The 19,661-nt window shown below is 47.7% G+C and overlaps 1 protein-coding gene across 5 annotated transcripts in view; it reads left to right on the forward strand.

Moving 5' to 3' along the window:
• The window catches only part of OSBPL3 (oxysterol binding protein like 3), a 160,156-nt gene that overhangs the window by 113,654 nt on the left and 26,841 nt on the right, over nucleotides 1-19,661 (forward strand). For 3 of the 5 annotated variants that reach the window (XM_058677995.1, XM_004582434.3, XM_004582435.3), the window contains 6 exons: nucleotides 4,454-4,584; nucleotides 7,859-7,966; nucleotides 11,949-12,083; nucleotides 12,968-13,061; nucleotides 17,368-17,618; nucleotides 19,457-19,594. In XM_058677995.1, coding sequence (XP_058533978.1) covers nucleotides 4,454-4,584; nucleotides 7,859-7,966; nucleotides 11,949-12,083; nucleotides 12,968-13,061; nucleotides 17,368-17,618; nucleotides 19,457-19,594 — 857 coding nt within the window. The remainder of the gene's footprint in view (nucleotides 1-4,453; nucleotides 4,585-7,858; nucleotides 7,967-11,948; nucleotides 12,084-12,967; nucleotides 13,062-17,367; nucleotides 17,619-19,456; nucleotides 19,595-19,661) is intronic. The other 2 variants (XM_004582436.3, XM_004582437.3) reach the window with 1 other exon arrangement.

Consider the following 19,661-nt stretch of genomic DNA (forward strand, 5'->3'; position numbering starts at 1 on the left):
TGAGTTCTGGGTGTTATAGAACTGGTTCATCTTGTAGGGTTGGCCATTTTTTAGTAGAAAGTTGACTTGAAATCATCCAAGTGAGGACAGAGGAACTGCAAGCTGTGGGAGAGAGACTGGGACTGGGGGAGAGACTGGTGAATTCTTTGTCAAAGGCGTGAGGGAGCAGGGCACGGGGTCTTTTCCTCAGTGGGAGAATGCCTGTTCATGACCAGTAACTAAGGAGGCTCACATGGTAACATTGCTGAACGCATCTCAGCCGATTTGGGTGAGCTCCAAGTTAGAACGTTTATTAACACCAGAAATGTCCTGTGAGGACTAAAACTTGCAGCAGGTGACAGAAGACCAGATCATGCCAGGTAGTTTCAAAGTGTTAGCATTTTAAAGAAAAATCACAGAAAAACTGAGTTTCCATTAAAAAGGAAAGACAGGTCCGTGCTACTGTGTGTTTATGGTTGCATGGTAAGACAAAGGGACTTGGAAATATTCATGGGAAAAAATAGAACTACATGGGAAGTTTAGGGGTAGACATTTGGCGCAACCGTTAAATATGACTTGGTATGCCTGTATCTGTGTCAGAGTGCCTGGGTTTGAGTCCTGACTCTGCTTGTAATTCCAGCTTCCTACTGATGTGCACCCTGGGCGGCAGCAGCTGGTGGCTGAAGAACTTGGGTTCCAACAAGGGAGACCTAAATTGAGTTCTGGGTTTCTTGCTTTAACCTGGTTCAGACCTAGCTGTTGCAAATAGAGATTCTCTTTGTCTCTCTCTTTCTCACATGTCAATTAAAATACATACATATATATATATATATATGTATATATATATATACACATTTCTAAAACATAAATTTGAGGGGGAGGTAGCAGAGGATATTGAAACCCATGCATAGTTTGAGCATCTGATGATCATAGAAGCTGCATATGTTGTAAAAACCATGACTGGCCTTCAAATTTTTTTTGGTACCAAAATAAAATTTTATTCTGCTTTCCATGAGCTTTCTGAAATACCCACACATATTTTCTCATTGTTTCCCACTAGATTTATCTACATATGAGCTATGGAAACTAAGGGTTGATTCTCAGTCTGACTGGCAGGAAGGTAACAGCAGGAAGGTTCCTCCTATACCACACTGTCCTCAAAGGGGGGCCAGTGCCTGTGGCATTTCTAACTACGTCCGCTGAGGCCTTGTTCTTTCTGGAGGCTGAGCAGCTGGTGAAGTGAAGCACAGTCACCCTTCAGTCTTGCATTTCACCATCTGCACAGGCCTCTGTTACACTCTCTGTCCCAGCTCCATAGCAGGACATCGCAGAAACCTGTAGGAAGGGGAAGGGTAGTGACCACCAAGAGTCGACTGTTGGAGGCTTGTCCCAAGTCCTGCTCTCTCAGTGTGGCAAGAGGGTCTGAGAAGTGGCCGAGAATAGAGTGGGAAAGAGAGACAGTCCATGTGTAGGTTCACGTCCAATGTCCTTCGCAGCCAGAGCTGCGCCAGGCCAAAGCTGAGAGCCGGGAACTCCATCCAGACCTTCTCTGTGGGTGACTGGCAGATAGCTACTGCCTCCTGTCGCCTGCTACCTCATGGATTGTGTGTTAGAGGAAAGCTGGAATCCAGAACAGAACCAGGATCTGGCCCCAGACCCTCTGATGTGAGATGCTAGCATTTTGTTTTGCATTTGCCTCTGATCAGCTTAGAATCAGGTCACAGAGATGCCTCCTGACCTCTGGGCCCTGTGCCTTTAGCAGCAGGATTGATCTGGGTCAGTGGCAGCTGGTTGAGTGCTGTGTGTATTGTATTTGGAACAATAAGCATAACAGGGAAGTGAGTCCTTCAAGGGGCCCACCAAGGTGGCTCTGGGGAACTTCTGTTGGGGCCTTGGTTGGTCATCAGTGCCTGTCCAGTAGGACATACAGAGCAGCAATTGGCTGCAGTACTTGTTGCTCACCCCCAGAGCCTGTTCTAGTGCTTGGTAGATTCTGGTGAGTTGCTCCTCCATGGAACTTCTGCCCTGGCTGCAGTCCACTGCAGGTGCAGTTTGGAAGCCTGGCCTAGAGCTGGCAACCAGATTCCCCATCACTCCCGTGCTAGTATCAGCTCTCCCCATCACCGTCGTCATGAGTCCAGGGACAGTCATTAGTATCATGTGACCTGCATCAGGTTCAGTGCCTTCCCTTCACTATCTTAATGAATCCCCACCCCCAACTTAGAAAGTAAATGCTGTCGTGATGCTCATCTGCCAGGGAGGGTGCTGGGATTTTAGCATGTCCCATATTCATTCAAAGGTCATGGTGTGAATGAGAGATGGCGTGGCTGGGGACCTCCTCCTGATGACAGAGCCCCAAGTCTGTTGCCCCCTTCCTTGCGTTGCCCTTTGTCTTCTGTTAACAGCACCATGGGTTGGTGCTGGTGAGAACTTGCTATCTATCACTGTGACTCTGTAAGGGACATTCCAAGTCTGTCACTAACGACCACGACCTCAGCCGAAGTCAGCAGCATGCATTTAGCGTCTGCATTGCTGCCTAGGGCGCGCTTGGGCACTCATGCCTCCCAAGGAGCAGGCAGGTGGAATTCGGTCACGTGCCAGGTCATGTGAGAAGAAGCGGTCTCGGACCCTTCGTGCCCTTCTAAAGCAGAATCCCGTAAAGGGCACTGGAAGGATGGTAGTCACGTGTGACTAATTCAGTAATTAGTGGTCAGTAATTCAGACGGCAGCATTCCCACCCCTGGGAGGTAACACACACTAATGTAATCAAAGCCTGATGTGCTCTCAGTTTTAGTATGTATGTATGTATGTATGTATGTATGTATTTGAAAGGCAGAGTGACAGAGAGGGAGCACTTTGATCTGCCTCCCTGCTCCCCAGATATCTGCACCTGCCAGGGCTGAAGCCAGGAGTCAGGAACTCCATCTGGATTTCCCACAGGCATGGTAGGGACCCAGGTGCTTGGGCCATCATCTGCCACCTCCTGGAGCAGTAGCAGGGAGCTGGATCACATATACAGAGTAGTTGGGACTCGAACCAGCACTGCAGAATGGGATGTGATGTCCTAAGTGGCAGCTTAATGGACTGACCAGGTTGATTTTTGTAATTCCTCTTACACATACACCTCGATAATAGGATTTATACATTATGTCATTCTTTTTTATGATTTATTTATTTGAAAGGCAAAGTTACAATGAAAGAGGGAGAAAAAGCTCTTCCATTCACTAGTTCCCTTGCCCCAAATGGCTGCACTTTGGCCAGAGTTTGACCAGGTTGAAGTCAGGACCAGGAACTCCATCTGGGTCTCGTACAGGGGTGTAGGGGCCCAAGTACCTGGACCTTCTTCCACTGCTTTCCCAGTCCATCAGCAGTGAGCTGGGTCACAGGCAGCTGCTTACCCTTCTGCACCACCACACTGGTTCCCATTGTGTCATTCTTTGTGGCTTAATGCCTTATGTCTATAACTGACAAGGAATGTTCTTTCATTCTTTCAAGTAGCACAGTATAGTTATCCAGTTCAGGAAATAATTGAAGCAGTACTTTTACCTGTTTCACTTTACATATTCTAAGGTTGCCAGAGGTCCTAGCACTGGCTTTAATACCGTTTCCTCTTGAATGTGCACTCTGGTCCACGGCCGTACACGGTGCTGATTGGCCATGCCTTTTTTTTTTAAGTCTGTTTTTTGCCTTTACTTTAAAAAAAGTTGAATTTATTTTTATTGGAAAGGCAAATCTACAGAGAAAGATCTTCCATCTGCTGGTCTACTCCACAAGTGGCTTCAATGGCTAGAGCTGAACTGATCCGAAACCAGGCATCAGTAGCCATTTCTGGGTCTCCTACATAGGGGCAAGGTCCCCAGTCTTTGGGCCATCCTCCACTGTTTTTCCAGCCCACAAGCAGGGAGCCAGATGGGAAGTGGAGCACCTAGGAGACGCAATCCTGTACTTATGTGGGTTCCAGGTGCATGCAAGGCAAGGATTTAGCTGCTGAGCCGTTGCACTGGGCCTGGCCACGCTGCTTTAACTGCCTTTCATTGATTACTCGGTGGATGCTTTTGAAGACTACAGGGCAACTTTCAGCAGCAGAGGCCTCCTCCTTTGGGGTTGCCTGATATCTCTGATCACTTCAGATGGCACATCCCAGGCGAGACTGTAGCAGAGGAGGGAGTGTGCCTTTTTCAGGGCATCCCACCCAGCAGCATGCAAAGTCCGCCTGATTTTGCCCAGTGCAGTAGGTGAAGTTGCAGGGATACCTCCTTCCCACTGGAGTCCATGATTTAGGTAAGGGTGAACTCTTGGTGCTGTGTGTGCTTTTGTAAGTGAATCTGGAATGTACAGTTTGCTGCAGTCAAATTATTCAGGGCTGATACTTTGCCTTTCTATATTTTGTATTCAGTTATAGAATATAGTTAGTTTTCTGTATTGTATTCAATTGTACCTCTTATTGCTCTTTCTAACGATTGTATCTCTATAGTTTACTTCGCTTTAAGGTCGGCTTTTAATACCATATCAATGGAGCGGGAGAGACTGAGGCAGCTGTTGGAGCAGGATGCTGTGACGTCCCCTTCGGCTCAGGTCCTCGGCCTGAAGCATGCCCTGTCATCCGTAAGTCACACCTCTGTGTCATGGAAATGTGTCCAGCTCATCACTCTTATCTGTTTCCCATGTCTGTAGTTATGCTAGATGCATGAGAAAACCAAACAAAGGATCCAGCCTGCTGCTTTATTTTATGCTTATTGAAAACATCAAAGCTCAGCCTACAACTGTTCGTCTTTTTGGGTTTCCTCCAATTTATCTTAATTTTCCCATGTCTGTAAAACTTGTATGTTCATGTGTTTGTCTCGTGGACCTCTGTTTGTTAATATTTACAAAAGCGGACAGTGTGGAGAGGATTTCACAGCCCTGGGACACCACAGGCATAGGCTGACTTTCCGAATGACATGGGATAAGGCAAAACTTCCAGTGTCCATTCTTAGCTTCTCTCCTGCAAAGCAGAGAGCTGGCTTTGGGTTCCTTGAAAGGCATTGACATTAATTTACTTGATAAGACAGTATAAAACATTCAGAAAAGGGGGCACGGGCAAGCGGCTGTCAGCTTATCATTGTACTTCCTAACAACAGAAACATCACTGTTGAGGTGCTTTCTGCTCCATACACCATCTCCTCATCAACTCGGGTTCATTCACCAGGCTAGGCAGTCCCCCTTAGACTGATTGTCCTCCTGCTGTTTTTTTTTTTAAAGATTTATTTATTTTTTATTACAAAGTCAGATATACAGAGAGGAGAGACAGAGAGGAAGCTCTTCCATCTGATGATTCACTCCCCAGTTGAGCGCAACGGCCGGTGCTGCGCCGATCCAAAGCCAGGAACCAGGAACCTCGTCCGGGTCTCTCACGCTGGTGCAGGGTCCCAAAGCTTTGGGCCATCCTCGACTGCTTTCCCAGGCCACAAGCAGGGAGCTGGACGGGAAGTGGAACTGCCGGGATTAGAACCGGCGCCCATATGGGATCCTGGGGCGTTCAAGGCGAGGACTTTAGGCACTAGGCTATGCCGCCGGGCCCACCTCCTGCTATTTAAATATCTGACATCCAGTTATTCTGCGGAGACACCAGAGATATTCTCAAATAGCATGCTTCTTTGTTCGTTTTCTTCACTTGTACATTGGAGTTGCTGCTGGACAAAAAGTGTGTGCACCTGTGAAATTACCACCAGAAGCAAAATAAAATTTTTTAAATTTCAGGTCAGGTAAAGTTGGATTAGAGAGTTCTGTTACTGGAAACATGTACAGGTGTGGAGGGAACAGAAAAATGTCTTTATATTTTCTATTGATTATGTTGCTGTGATGAGTAATTCTCTGGGTACCAAGTTAATGGTAGCTCTTTTGCCAGTAGCACATGTCATTACCACACACTGTTGAAGGACTGTTAACTCAGGGCACCATTCCAAGGATGCTGTCTGTGAGAGAAAAATTAGATGTAGTGTGAAGACCTGCATAAAACTGAGTCTTCGCGTAGTCTGCAGGCCAGAGAGAAATATTCCTTGGGAGCGTTATGTATAGCCGGCCACTCACTGGGAGCTGCTTTGGTTTGTTTTCTGTTTCTGAGAGGTGCACTGCATTTCCTACTCTTCCCATTAGGTCGGCTTTTATGCAGTTAGCAGCAAGGTGCTTCTGATGGGTTTTTCGAAGCACACTTCTCCATGGTCTTCCCCTCCCTCATCTCTTCCCAGGGGCCTTGTACCCACCTTGTTTATCAATCCTGAGACTCTGGGCCTGAGCTGCTGTTACTTCGCTAAGGAATTCACTCTCATGCAGGTTGATGATTTTGGAACTGTATGATAAACCAAAAAGGAACTTTCTACCCACCCACCCCCCCTTTTTTTTTTTTGGCTTGGATTTCTAGCTAGATTCAGCAGGCATTTTTTTAAAGGTTGGTTTATTTATTTACTGAGAGGCAGATCTACAGAGAGGAAAGATAGACTCTTGCTTCCTCTGGTTCACTTCCCAATTGACCACAGTGGCCAGAGCTTAGCTGATCTGAAGCCAGAAGCTTCTTCTGAATCTCCCACATGGGTGCAGGGACCCAAGGACTTGAACCATCGTCCACTGCTTTCCCAGCCACAGTTGGGGAGTTGGAGTGAAAGTAGATCAGCTGGGACTAGAACTGGTGCCATATGGGATGCTGGCACTGCAGGTGGAGGATTGACCCATTGAGCTCCAGCATGCTTTTAAAAAATAAGATGTTTAGAGTCCTCTGAGAGTGATGCTTTATGTGATATCTTGGTATGTTTATTTCTTCTGCCTATTGTTTAAAAAGGAAAGAGAAACTAGTATTGTAGTCTGGTTTTCAGGCTGTAGTAAGATTCTAGCCCTTGTACCGTGGCACATTGACCAAAATAAAGCAGGTGTCCCAGAGAGGTTGTCATCTGAGGTTGTGTGACCTCAGTTCATCATTTCCGAAATAATCCTAGAGGGCTTTCAAATAACCCAGACCCTCTGTGGACACCAAAACTGAAGCCTCAGCCGTGGTTAAGATCCAGGTCAGGACAAGGCACTCCTGAGTCCTACGGATGGGGGAGTCAAGAAGACAGGATACATCCTCCTGCAGACCCCTGAGAAGTGTCTGGGGACACTTGCCTGCCCTGGGGACCTCCGTCCCTTTCAAAGGTGGGCCGCTGGGAGATTGGGGGCTCTGAAACACACAGGGTGTCAACATGAAGGAAACTTTGCCACTTTGAGCCTGTGTCTTCCCTACTGAGATGACTGAGAAATGGAACCTGCCCTGGGGGACAGAAGGCAGGCCTCGGCTGGTCTCAGAGATACTCACATCTCATGTCCAGCCATCCCCAGAGCCGTGGTCCCTTAAGTCCTTGTTACAGGTAAGTGAAGTTCGATGTTTAATTGAGTTTGAAAAATGAGTAGCCTCAATCCTAAAAAACAAGTGGATAAAGCTACATCTCTGTTGGAGCCAAAGTTCATTTCACAAAGTCTTGCTTCCCAGCAGTTTTATAAGGGTCTGTTTCCACGGACTGATGATTAAGTCATATGGAAGTGCACCACGTGGTGGGGGCAGCGTCTTCTAAGGGGGAGGGAAGTCTGGGGTCCCCGGGAAGGAGCAGGTGTTGGGAGATACCTCGCACTGACTGCTGTGGCCCTTGCCAACATGTTCCATTGCTGGAGCAGACACGAGAGGAGCAACTCCCCTTCCCAAGTCTCCTGTCTGTCCGCTCGTGGGTGATGTCTCGTGTGACGGCATCTAGGGGCCACACTCCCTCAGTCCACTGCTGTGATCCCTCAGTGAGCCACGGCTTTCATGGCTGCTGTGCACCTGTGAAACCTGCATTTGCTAACGGAACCCACTGTGTTCTTTAACGTGTTCCAGGCCCTAGCACAAAACACAGAGCTTAAAGAACGCTTGCGCAGAATCCATGCCGAGTCCCTGCTCCTCGATCCCCCCACCGGTGCCACGTCCAGTGACAACCTGGCAGAGGTGGGTAGGCTTCCTGTCTAGTGACATCTGCGCCACCGCCATCCCCACCTCCTTCCCGGGTCTTTGGGGATGCCAGAACCTTCTTGAACCTGCTGCCAGTCGCATTGTACAACTGCTTTTTTTCCCTCTCCCTTTGCCTGTTTTGGCCTCATGACCCTCCTCAACGTCACCCCTTCTTCGCGTGTCCCTGCAGTGGAGCCTCCAGGGACCCAGGTAGCTTCTTTGACCTGCAGTGACCCTGCTGTCTGGGGCTCCTCCCTTCCCACTGTGGGGATGCTGCATGTCTGCATGTCTCCTCCATGGAGCCCAGCTGCTTGCTCTCCCCTCTGACGGCAGAGGCTCCGTCAGCCCATGACACTTTTAGAAGACTTGGGGTGCTTGTCTAGAATAGTCTGTGAGTGTGTTTTCTGTGGGAAATCTTGGAGAAACACAAGGACATGACCCGTGACATAAGTTGGAGAGGCTAATGGAGCTGGCCACTGCGCTCAGCCGGCACATCTGCCTCCAAGTGTGCTCCAAGTTTCCTGGGCAGACTTAGTAGTTTAAAATAAAGCATATGGAAAGGGAGGTGAGAGCTGTGGGGGGTGTGTGTGTGTGTCTATAAAAGCTTCTCAAAGCAGCACCTGATGCTTCGTCATCCTCCTTCCTTCCCTTGCTTGCCTCAAGGAAAATCAAACCCTCACCTACTACCTCCTTTCCACCCTGGGAAGCCCTTGGGCAGGAGATGAGAGGAGAGGAGGCTGAAGCCAGCAGCGACTCCAAGACCCCAGGCAGGTGCCCTGGTTGAAGTCTAAATGGTGCCACATGTCACTGGCCCCTCTGCCGGACAGGGCGTCACTGTGTTTCTATGGAAGGTCCCTGTTCTCTTAGTAGTTGGGAGGTCCTTGACAGTGGCCGACTAGAACATGCCTTTATGGACCCGTTGACCTCAGTCAGGGACCCCCTTGAGCCAGACCCAAACTGTCACCTGTGGGACTGTGCACCTGAACATCCATGGTGCCCCACATCACAGGCGAGCCCTCGCTTGGGTCTGCTCACCATGTGTTAGAACCTGGCTTGTCTTGGCTGTGAGTGGCCATTGTGCCAGGACTGTTGGCTGCAAGCCCTGGTTCTGCTTTGGGGCGTGTTCCCAAGAGTTCTTGCCTTTTAAATACCAATGTCTCATAGATCACGTCCGTTTCTTGAGCATCTGGTTAGACAGGTCATCTTCACCTATGCCTTGTTGAACACATGCTCCGTGCATACACTCCAGGTTGTGTATATTTCAGAAAGAAAGCCGCCGTCACGACTCTTCTCGGAAAGCTTTGACCTTGGTCTCAGACGCAGCAGTGTCCTTCATGGATTACAGGCACACCCCTCAAATGAACGCCTTCCAGAGCAGCCTCCTCGAGGCTTAAACCAGCGAGGCAACAGCCTCTTTTGGAGGTTTTCCATTGGCTGTGTTGTATTGTTTTCTCAGCTGTGACTCATGCTCTTTCCCAGCAGAGGAAAGTCATTGTCACCCCCAGGAAATGGTGCAGGAGTTAGTGAAGCAGCTGCCTATCCCGAGTGCCCAGTGTCCTATCAGAGCGTTTATTTGGGTTCTGGCTACTCCACCTATGACCCAGCTTCCTGTTGAGGTGCACTCTAGGAGGGAGCAGGTGAAGGCTGCTTGATTACAAGGGCCGTTAAAAGAAGCAAAACAATACACAGTGGAAGGACTGGGGAGGTGTGTGTCACAGTAGTGGTGTTTTCACCTGATGGGATTATGGGAGTGTTCTGTGCTGTTTGTGGAATTGGTAGGTGAACAGAAGCTTAGTAACTGCCCATGCATTACAAACACAAGGGACAATTACTGAACTGAGCTGATTCTGTTAATGCTACAGCATTATTACAATACAGCATTTATTACAATAAATGTAGCCCTGAGTTCCTCCAGATAGGATCCTGAGGTTGCTGCAGGCTTGCTGAATTTCCTATTGAAATTCCTAAGAAATCTCTGGGGTTGATCAGAGATCAGAAAGGACTGGGGGGCTAGGACTCCAGGTTGAATGTCCCTAATCTCAAAACCCCAGAATACTCCAAAGTCAAACTGAGGGCTACCATGACACCACAAGTGGAAAGATCAATCCTGACCTCACTTGCTGAGTCACAGTCAAAATTCAGGTGTGCTAATAATATTGGGTAAAATAGTATAAGGTGCACGTCAAACCTTCAGTGAGTGTTATCCTTACACTTGGGTCCCATTCATAAGATATTATGTCATGTATATGCACATAATCTAAAATCCAGAATACTTCTGGCCCCAAGCCTTTGGGGGCCAGAGAAACCTGTGATGTTTGGATCAACCAGGAAATCCTTTGCACCTTCAGGGTAGAAGGAGGGAGGTAGGAGAGCTGAGTGGCTGGTAATGAATTATTGAGTAGAACGAGTAAATAAATTATTGGCCTCTCATGCAGCAGCCCATGGACAGCACAGGAAGATTCCATTGCTTAATGAACCTTCAGGAGCTCGGTTCGTCACCAAGGTACCTTCCAACTCAGTAGCTCTGCACCTGTCTCCCTCGCTGTTGGACATGACAGCTATGGTTCTTATTTACAGAGTCAAAAGTGACCTTGGCAGAGGAGGAGAGCAACGTGCTCTTCAGAAGGGCTGCTTGCATGTTAAAAGGATCCTTAAGGGGCTGCAGATGCCTTATTTAGAACGAAGACAGGAGCGAGAGATAGACATTTCCATGTGTTCCTCAGCTAGTCACTTCACAGACCCCTTGCCCTTTGTTGATTATGAAGACTCACGATGGCCCTCATGTCACAGCATTCTTTCCTTAGGCGCCATTTGAGTTGATGACACTAAGAGCTTTGTTGACACTGGGTTCCTAAATCTGGGCAAGACCTCACTTTTTGTTCCACGAATTATACTGGGACTTCCTTGTCAGACACATCCCACTTGCAGAGTCAACCGCCATTCTGTTCCCAGCCCTGTGGGGAACTGTCGGGGGAGCTGCCACAAGCTCAGAGACTGACATTTTTCCTCAGACTCAAAGGAATCGAGTCCCCTTCTGAGTCTTTTCCTCAAGATCTAGGTCGGGTGTCACCTGTGTGACACCTTCCCCAAACCTGACCCCATGATCAGAACCAGTCCCTTGCATGGCTTTGCTCTGATGGATGCTATGCTGTGGTCTTTACTCCACACTGAGGCCAGAGCCGCTGTCTTGCTCATCATTCTGTCCCTTGTAAGACCAGCTCAGCTCAGTTTGTTGAGTTAAATGGCATTTTCACCTGCCAAAGGGAATGTGATATGTTTGCTGCCAGAACAGCAAACGTATCCTCAAAGTCTTTAGTGCTTCCCAGGGGACAGGTGAGTAGAGAATGGAGGGCCAGACAAGATGAGAAAGCCACCACATTCGCTGGTGGTTGTATAGAGTTTGCTCAGAGAACTGGATTTCTCCCCACACCCGCCCCTTAGACGTTGCCAGTGGAAAGAGAGGGACAAAGAGAATATAGCTCATCCGTGCATGAATAATGAATGATCTGCCACCAGGGACACTCCTGGAGCAAAACACACTGCTTGTCAAGGAATGTCTCCCAAGCAGCCTGTTGGCCTCTGAGAAGTGCAGAGGGGCACATGAAAGCTATTCTCCCCTCACCTAGCTGTGCGAGGACTGTGCATTCAACGCAATGCAGGGGAAATCTTAGGATCCAAATAAACCTCCTGCAGCAGGAGGAGAGGATGTGACTCAGAGTGCTGGAGTCTGCCCCTCCCTTTAGGTGGAGCAGAGACTGACCTACTTTGAGATTTGTGGCAGTGCCTGCAAGTGAGGTGCCCCGCTACGGAGACCTTCTTTTTTCAGTTTCATTTTTCTCCTCCTCTTTGGAGCTGACAGCTGCTTTTAGTGGCGTGTCCGCATGGGCCCACGACCTTGTGAATGATGCAGCCGAACTGTGTATTTGCTTGTGTTGAGACTCTGTAAATACCTGCCTTTCTGCTTGGGTTCCTCCATCAGGAAAACTCTGGCGATGAGAACCGGGCCCTGGTTCATCAGCTGTCTAATGAGAGCCGACTCTCCATCACCGACTCTCTGTCAGAGTTCTTCGATGCCCAGGAAGTTCTCCTGTCTCCAAGCTCTTCAGAAAATGAGGTTTGAGTTTTGTTTGCGCTGAGCTACCTCCAGTGTCTTTTCTGTCTCTTGGCTCACTGACCTGTTCCATGACCCCTTTCCACTGTTGGGTATGAAGGTCCTCTCTTCACTCAAGCCCCCAAACACTACGTGATGTGATATACTAGAAGAAAAATGCAATACAGGTTGAATGTTGGATGCCTCTTCATTTCTGTTACTTCAGTTTTACTTTCCTTCCCAAGCATAGGTTCATAATTCTAATTTCTCCCTACTCAGTTATGAACTGTTTTCATGATAATGAAAGTACCTACTGGCTTATGCATTGTTTAAATCATGGAATCTGCCCTGTATTAATTTATAATATGTAATTATGTGAATAATTTTAATTTGGTTATCATTATATTAGTTAATAGCAAATAATATTTTTGATTGATGCATAGAAAGCATACTTTTCTTACTTAGCATTACTGTGCGTAAATGTGTACTGATAATTTTACGCCTTAAGCATCGAAGTAGTAATCTTGCTTGTGTGTTAATTCCCATAGATTTTTTTTCACAATTCCAAGAAAAATCATAACTCCTTCTACCTAAACACTAATAACTTCTAAAAATGCAGAGTAAACTGATAGCAGTTTTTTTATAGTAGTAGAAATCTTGAGTTTACTTACTGTTTTTCTCAGAAGAACTCATCAGGAATGTATAAGACATTTAATAACAGGTATTTGCTCAAGGGAACACTTCTTGGGCAGCTTAACGTGTGAGCCTCTGAATATAACAGGTAAGGGTATGCTTATAGATTTATAGTGAGGGACTCCATAGGTGGGCTCACTTGGAGTAAGGGTGTTAGGGAAATCTGCCTCTTTGAAACTCTGACCCTAACGTGTGTAATTTCTTCTCTCTCATAGATTTCTGATGATGACTCCTACGTCAGTGACCTAAGCGACAATCTTTCTGTAGACAACATCAGCAATGATTTGGAGAATGAGAGGCAGACCTTAGGTAAGCTTGAGACCAGCTGATTTCTGGAGGTGTGGATCTTTGTGGAATCCTAGTGGGTTGAGTACAGAGGGTGTGCTGCAAGCCACAGAACTGCAGAAGAAAATTTAAGCCTGATCATCACCTACCCACTGTGGTCATCACACCACAGGTTGGAAGACAGCATCCACAGTGAGAAGATGCCTCCATTTAACCACATATGTCTGCGCATGCACGTGTTGTCTTTTACAATGAGAGTAAACCAGCTACCATGAATATACAAATAGTACAATGAACATGCCTTATGGCACCAGACCCTCTGCCAACATGTTAGTATTTTAGGTATCTGGTAGGGCAGTAATATATAAAGAACATCTGGACTCTTTAAGAGAACACATTGGAAAGTAACAAACATCTTCCTCCCCTCAAGTCATTTCATTCAAGATGTCCTGTTGGTATTTTTTTTAAAATGTATTGTCTTTATTGGAGAGGCAGAGCTACAGAGAGAAGAAGAGACAGAGAGAAAGGTTTTCCATCTGCTGGTTCACTTCCCAAGTGGCTGCAATGGCTAAAGCTGAGTTGGATCTGAGCCGATCTGAAGCCAAGAGCCAGGAGCTTCTTCCTGGTCTCCCACGCAGGTGCAGGGTCCCAAGGCTTTAGGCCTTCCTGTACTACTTTCCCAGGCCACAAGCAGGGAACTGGATGGGAAGTGGAGCAGCCAGGGGATGAACAATGCTAATGTTGGATCCTGGCTCGTACAAGGCGACGATTTAGCCACTTGGCTCTCATGCTGGACCCTGCTAGTGTTTGTTGATTTCCAAAGAGAAACTGATGGCCAGGCAAAGTATTTCCTATTGCTGGCTTGGATTGTGGGGCACTTGGAGTGTCTACCTGATATCAAATAGCTCTGATGAAGACTTCCAGGAGCAGGCTGAACGCAGTCAAGCAGATACCTTTATAAAGGTTCTTCCAATTTGACGGTTCTCTGCAAGGGGATTTGTAGCATCAAACTCCCCAAGTCTTGATGCTTAGTGTGCCTGAAAGCCTCTAGGGCTGTCTGCTGTAGGTACTAGATACTCACAGCCTGTTTTCATATCTGTCTGGAGGACAGGGACCAGGGCCTTCTTGGTATTTCAGGGTTTCCCAGCTCAGTCATTAGATGTGAGCCATGATGATGAATGACTCTGGATGAAGTGTCCCCTCTTGGGGACCACAACATAGAAAATAGCAGGTCATTTTCCCATCAGCTGGAGAAATGATCTCATAGCATTGAACCTGCTAGAGGATGCTTATCATGTGCTGTGTTTTGATTGCCTTGTTCCTACAAAGATGTACCCGTGGATGGAAAATTATCAAAACCAATAGGTTCAGAAGAGAAAGCCAGAAATCCAGAAGAAAGATCATACACTACTTGTCTATTTAGTGAAACGAGGCAAAGTGAAAGAAATGACGTAACAGCAGTTCCTCCCCGGCGAACAGCACACATGCTATGTGGTGCTCCCACTCTGGATGAAGGAGACTACTGGGCTTCCATGGAGAAGGAGCCAGGGGGGTGCAGAGTGAATGAGGGGATCAGAGGCCAAAATTCTGAAGAACAAACATGGCCCAACCCTGGAGACCGTGGCTGTGCTGGACTGCAGTCAGCTGGAAACACGCGCCAAGACTTAGGGCTCAATCCCTCTCCCTCCGTTTTGCTGCGATACTGATTGGTATGGCCTTTGCTGAAATAAACTCCTGGCAGCTCTCAGCTTCATCTTTGCCTGAGTTTGACTCCTGGAAATGGGTGTCATCCAGTGGTTTACAGACAGCATTCTCTGAGGAGGAATGGACTTCTAAACATCAGTACTACTCTCCGTTAACTGTCGGGAGTGGAAGTACCTTAATGTCCGGTAACGTGGTCTGTCCTACAAAGAAAATAAGGTGGGATGAAGGTCTTGATCCACTATTACATTAGAATGTCTCTGAGCTTCTAGGAAATAAGTAAACAGTAAATTCAGAATGTTTCCTACTAATTATCCATGCCTCTCCCAGAGTATCACTGCACGTGTAGTAAGATCCTCCCGGGGTGCTGTGGGGGTGTGCAGTAGTTAGGAATGTTGATTTAGGAACCAGACTTCCTGTGTTACCCCAGCTCTGCCTCTCAGTGGCTGTATTTCAAAGCAAGTCTTTTAACTTCTCTGGACCTCATTTCTGTCATCTTACAATGGGATTAATTAATACTGCTTACTCAAGAGGCTGTTATAAAGAATAAATGAGAATAATACATGGGAAGTGCTTACAAGACTGCCTGCCATGATGGGAAAAGGCAAGATACGTGTGATGTTCGTAGATGATGATGTAATTGCAGTCTTTAATAATTCATGTGAGTGCAATCAAAGAAAATATTTTAATTCTACATAGAAAGCTCTGTTTAACGTGTTAGCATCATATGCACCTACTTACGTGTCAGGCTTTGCGTATGTTAAGAAATCATAACAAATTCAAAAATGAATTGGATGCTTGGATTAACACGAGTCTGCAGTTAGGCTCCAGTTTCATGTTTTTATTCATTAAAGCAGCCTCTTTACTCAGAGTGGTTAGCTTTATAAGGGATATATGTTAAGCATTTATGTTTAAGAAATAAATGCTCACTCATAAGATATTTTGGTTTAATGCAAAAGACTTTATTTGGAAATAAGCACAGTTGGGATGACAAAGAAATTTCAGCATGAAAAGTAAAAGGAAGCTTAATAATAGATTTACATACCTAACATGCAAATGCTTCACTCATCCAAAAACAACAACAAAAAACCGTTAAGATTTTCACACTTACAAATAAGTTCTAAATGGGGATGAAAGTATAAAACACATAAAAACAGAAGATCTGTACTGCTGCACTTAAGTAGGAAAGCACAACGGAGAAATGTTCCTGAAAGCATTCCAGGTCACACTAGAAATCAAAGCAAAGAGACCACACTGGCTGCCCAAGAATTCAATAAATATTAAAACCAAATCACGATAAGCCTGGGAGGCCTCGGGACGTCAGAACTCCCGGATGCTGTCCTTAACTGGGAAGATCGGCCCAGCCTTGCAGAAGAGCCGGCCGCCGCTTCGAGAATGTGAACAGCCGCTGGAATGAGTCAATACTTAGGGCCTGTCGCCTAGAAGATTATTGCAGTTATAGAGAGTGATGTTTTCATAAACTCTTGAACACTTGTGTTTGTGGCGTGAATTGGACATAAAGCTGAGCCTGCGGCAAGAGAGCACCATGAGTAGAGCAAATGCATGGTGAAAACGCTCCAGGAGGTGAATGCTGGCTGTGTCGGCGTGCTGGAATAATGCGTGACTAGGAATCCCTTTTTAAAATGTCTATAATGAACATAATTGTTTTTAATCAGAATTTGATGCTTTTATAAAGCTGTATTTATCTTAATTGGAAAGACAGAGTTACAGAGACAGAAGGAGAGACAGAGAGATCATTCATTTGCAGGTTCACTCCGCAAATGGACACCACAGCTGGAGTGGGGCCAGGAATTTCTCCCTGGTCTCCCACATGGGTGCAGGGTCTCATGGACTTGGGCCATTTTCTTCTGCTTTCCCAGGCCATAAGCAGGGAGCTGGATTGAAAGTGGAGCAGCCAAGTTTCAAACCGCAGGGATGCCGGCACCACAGGCAGAGGCTTAGCAGACTACACCACCACACTGCCCCCCACACACATCGAATTTAACCTTTAAAAGTTTCTAAGTCTTTATAAGCAGTCCCCTGTTGTAGACAGAAATGCAATTCAGTTTTGTCTTAAGCATATATGAACTGTGAAGAACTAACTTTGAAGTAAAAGCCTAAGGGACTGGCACAAGCTGGGATCCCATAAGGACACCAGTTTGAGTCCCAGCTGCTCCACTTCCCATCTGGTTCCCTGCGTTTGGCCTGGGTAAAGAGCAGAGGATGCCCCAAGTCCTTGGACCCTCTGTGCCCAGGAGGAGAAAACTGAAAATGAAGCTCCTGGTTTCAGAACAGCCCCGCTTCAGCTTTGCAGCCATTTGGGAAGTTAACCAACAGGTGGAAGACTGTGTCCTTCTCTCTCTCTAACTCTGCCTTTCAAATAAAAACAACAACAACAAAAATAAGTGCAAAGGAAAGCCTAGTGGCCCCTGTGAGTGAACCGGTGAGTTATTCCTATGGTATTTGACCTTGAACTGCTTGGAATGCTTTTCCTTCTGACTCGCGCCCGTGCTGTGGGTGGGTGCCTAAGTCCAGCAGTCACCTCCTGGCTCTGCCAAGTTTTACCCGTGGACTCCACAGATCATGCTAGAATGAGGTGGGAAGCTCTGTGGGCCTGTTTGCCTTGCAGGGCCCGTGCTCAGCGAGCGTGGGGAGGTGAAGTCCCAGCGAAGGACCTGCCTGCCGGCGCCATGCCCCAGCTCCAGCAGCGTCAGCCTGTGGAACATTCTGAGGAACAACATTGGCAAGGACCTGTCCAAGGTGGCCATGCCCGTGGAGCTGAACGAGCCCCTGAACACGCTGCAGCGGCTCTGTGAGGAGCTGGAGTACAGCGAGCTCCTGGACAAGGCTGCCCAGACGCCCAGCGCCCGCGAGAGGATGGTGAGGCACCAGTATGCGTCCCCCAGCCCACCTCTGCATTCATGGCTCTGTGGACAGGATCGTTTCGCAGAGACTTCTGGTCACCCTGGGCCTGTTTCCTGGTCAGCGTTGTCCCCAGGGGTGAGGGGTAAGAACACTTGTCTGTGGCCAGCCATGCCTGGGGGCATCCCGCTGAGTGGGGACATGGCCACTTTGCCACAAGCATTCCACCCCCACCTTGCTGGAAAAACATCCTTAGGCTGGCTGCTTTTTCACTTTCTTTTTTGTTTTTAAGATTTATTTATTTTTATTTGAAAGGTAGAGTTACAAAGAGAGGAGAGACAGAGGGGGATGTTTTTCATCCGCTGGTTCCCTCCCAAAATGTCCACAACTGCAGTAAGCGAGCTGGTCTGGAGCCAGGAGCGTTCTCCGATCTTCCACATGAGTGCAGGGGCCCAAGACCCTGGGCCATCTTCTACTGCTTTCTCAGTCCATTAGCAGGGAGCTGGATCGGAAGTGGAGCAGCCAAGACTCAAACCAGCACCCAAATGCAATGCTGGTGCCATAGGTGGAGGATTAGCATGCTATGCCACAGCACTGGCCCCTAAACTCTGTATCTTTAAATATTCTTATTTTTCCTGTGAGGATTTCTGCTGGAAAAAAATGCCACATCTAAGTCAAGTGTTACAAGTCAGCACTTGTGGATAACTCTATTTTTTTTTTTTTTAAGAAACTGACAGGCCTGGAAGTTGAAGGAATTCCTTGAGGTGTTTCATTCTTAGAGTAATTTGGGGACCCATTGGTTGTTGGGGCGGAGGACTGCCAAAGACTTCACTTCCCAGCAGCAGACTTAACCAGTGAGGGTTGTGTTTGCTCCTCTGCCAGGCAGGTGATGCTGTGCCACCGGCACCAAAAAATGTGTTGAGTTCTCCCTGGCCTGGGGCGGGCTCTCTCCCACCTCAGCATCCCAAGTGGCACTCGCTCCTTTCGCCAGTTGTTAGTATTTTAAGCCGTGAGGCCAATTCAGGGGTTGACTCAGCCTTCCATCTGGTCAGGGGTGAACCTCTCACCTCCCAGGTTCCAAATGCAGCGGAAGCAGAGCAAGGAGCAGGTGCAGTTAGCACGGTGGAATGGGTACAGGGTGTTGGCTTGTGTAAGCCTATGCCCAGCCACTGCAGAGCTGCCCAAAGCAGGAAGTGGGGAGGCAGGCTCCGCTGTGCGCAATGACATGGACACTTGGCAGAAGACTAGCAGAGAGGGTTCTGTGAGTAGCGAATGTTTGCTGCAACTTCTCAGCATAAAATGTCAGGAAATGGGCTGAGAAGGAAAAATGTTGCCACTCCGTTTTAGAAAGGCCAATCTGCTGTCACTACCTTTATGGCTTAAAAAAAAAAAAAAGTGGGAGTGTGATTTGTCTCATTGAGAGGGAGATTGGAAAAAAAATACTGAGGTTTCCAGCAGCCAGGGCCTTGGGCAGCTCTGGCTGCTCCACCGCTTCGGCTTCAGCTCCCTGCTGAAGCACCTGGGAAGGCTGCAGAGGGTGGGCCAAGTGTGCAGGTGCCTGCGCCCACTGTGGAGACCTGGATGGGGTTCCCGGCTTCAGGCTGTTTCGAAAGAATGCTCTTCCTCCCCCTAATCCCCAGAAACCAGGCCACTTGGCTCCTTTCTTGCTGGACTCCAGTGAACATTGTTTTGACCCGTGTTGGTTGAGTTTTCTGTGAGCCAAGGATTAGTCTACGTTTGAGTTTCTGAGCTAAAACGATTCAGAGAGGAATCGGGGTTTTATTTTGTCTGTTTCTTTGTGAAAAATAGACTTAGGGGTGACAGAAGTCACCGAGCTCTCTCCTTCCCGCCTGCAGGTGTACGTGGCCGCCTTTGCCGTGTCTGCCTACGCGTCCAGCTACTTCCGGGCTGGGAGCAAGCCCTTCAACCCAGTTCTGGGAGAAACGTACGAGTGCATTCGCGAGGACAAAGGCTTCCGCTTCTTTTCGGAGCAGGTGGGTGCGCGCCCTGTTTGTTGGGAGGAGTTGCCACTCTTCCCGCCCCCATTAAGTGTGCTGGGAA

This window comes from Ochotona princeps, chromosome 20 (genome assembly GCF_030435755.1).
Source record: "Ochotona princeps isolate mOchPri1 chromosome 20, mOchPri1.hap1, whole genome shotgun sequence".
In the NCBI taxonomy this organism is placed as follows: domain Eukaryota; kingdom Metazoa; phylum Chordata; class Mammalia; order Lagomorpha; family Ochotonidae; genus Ochotona; species Ochotona princeps.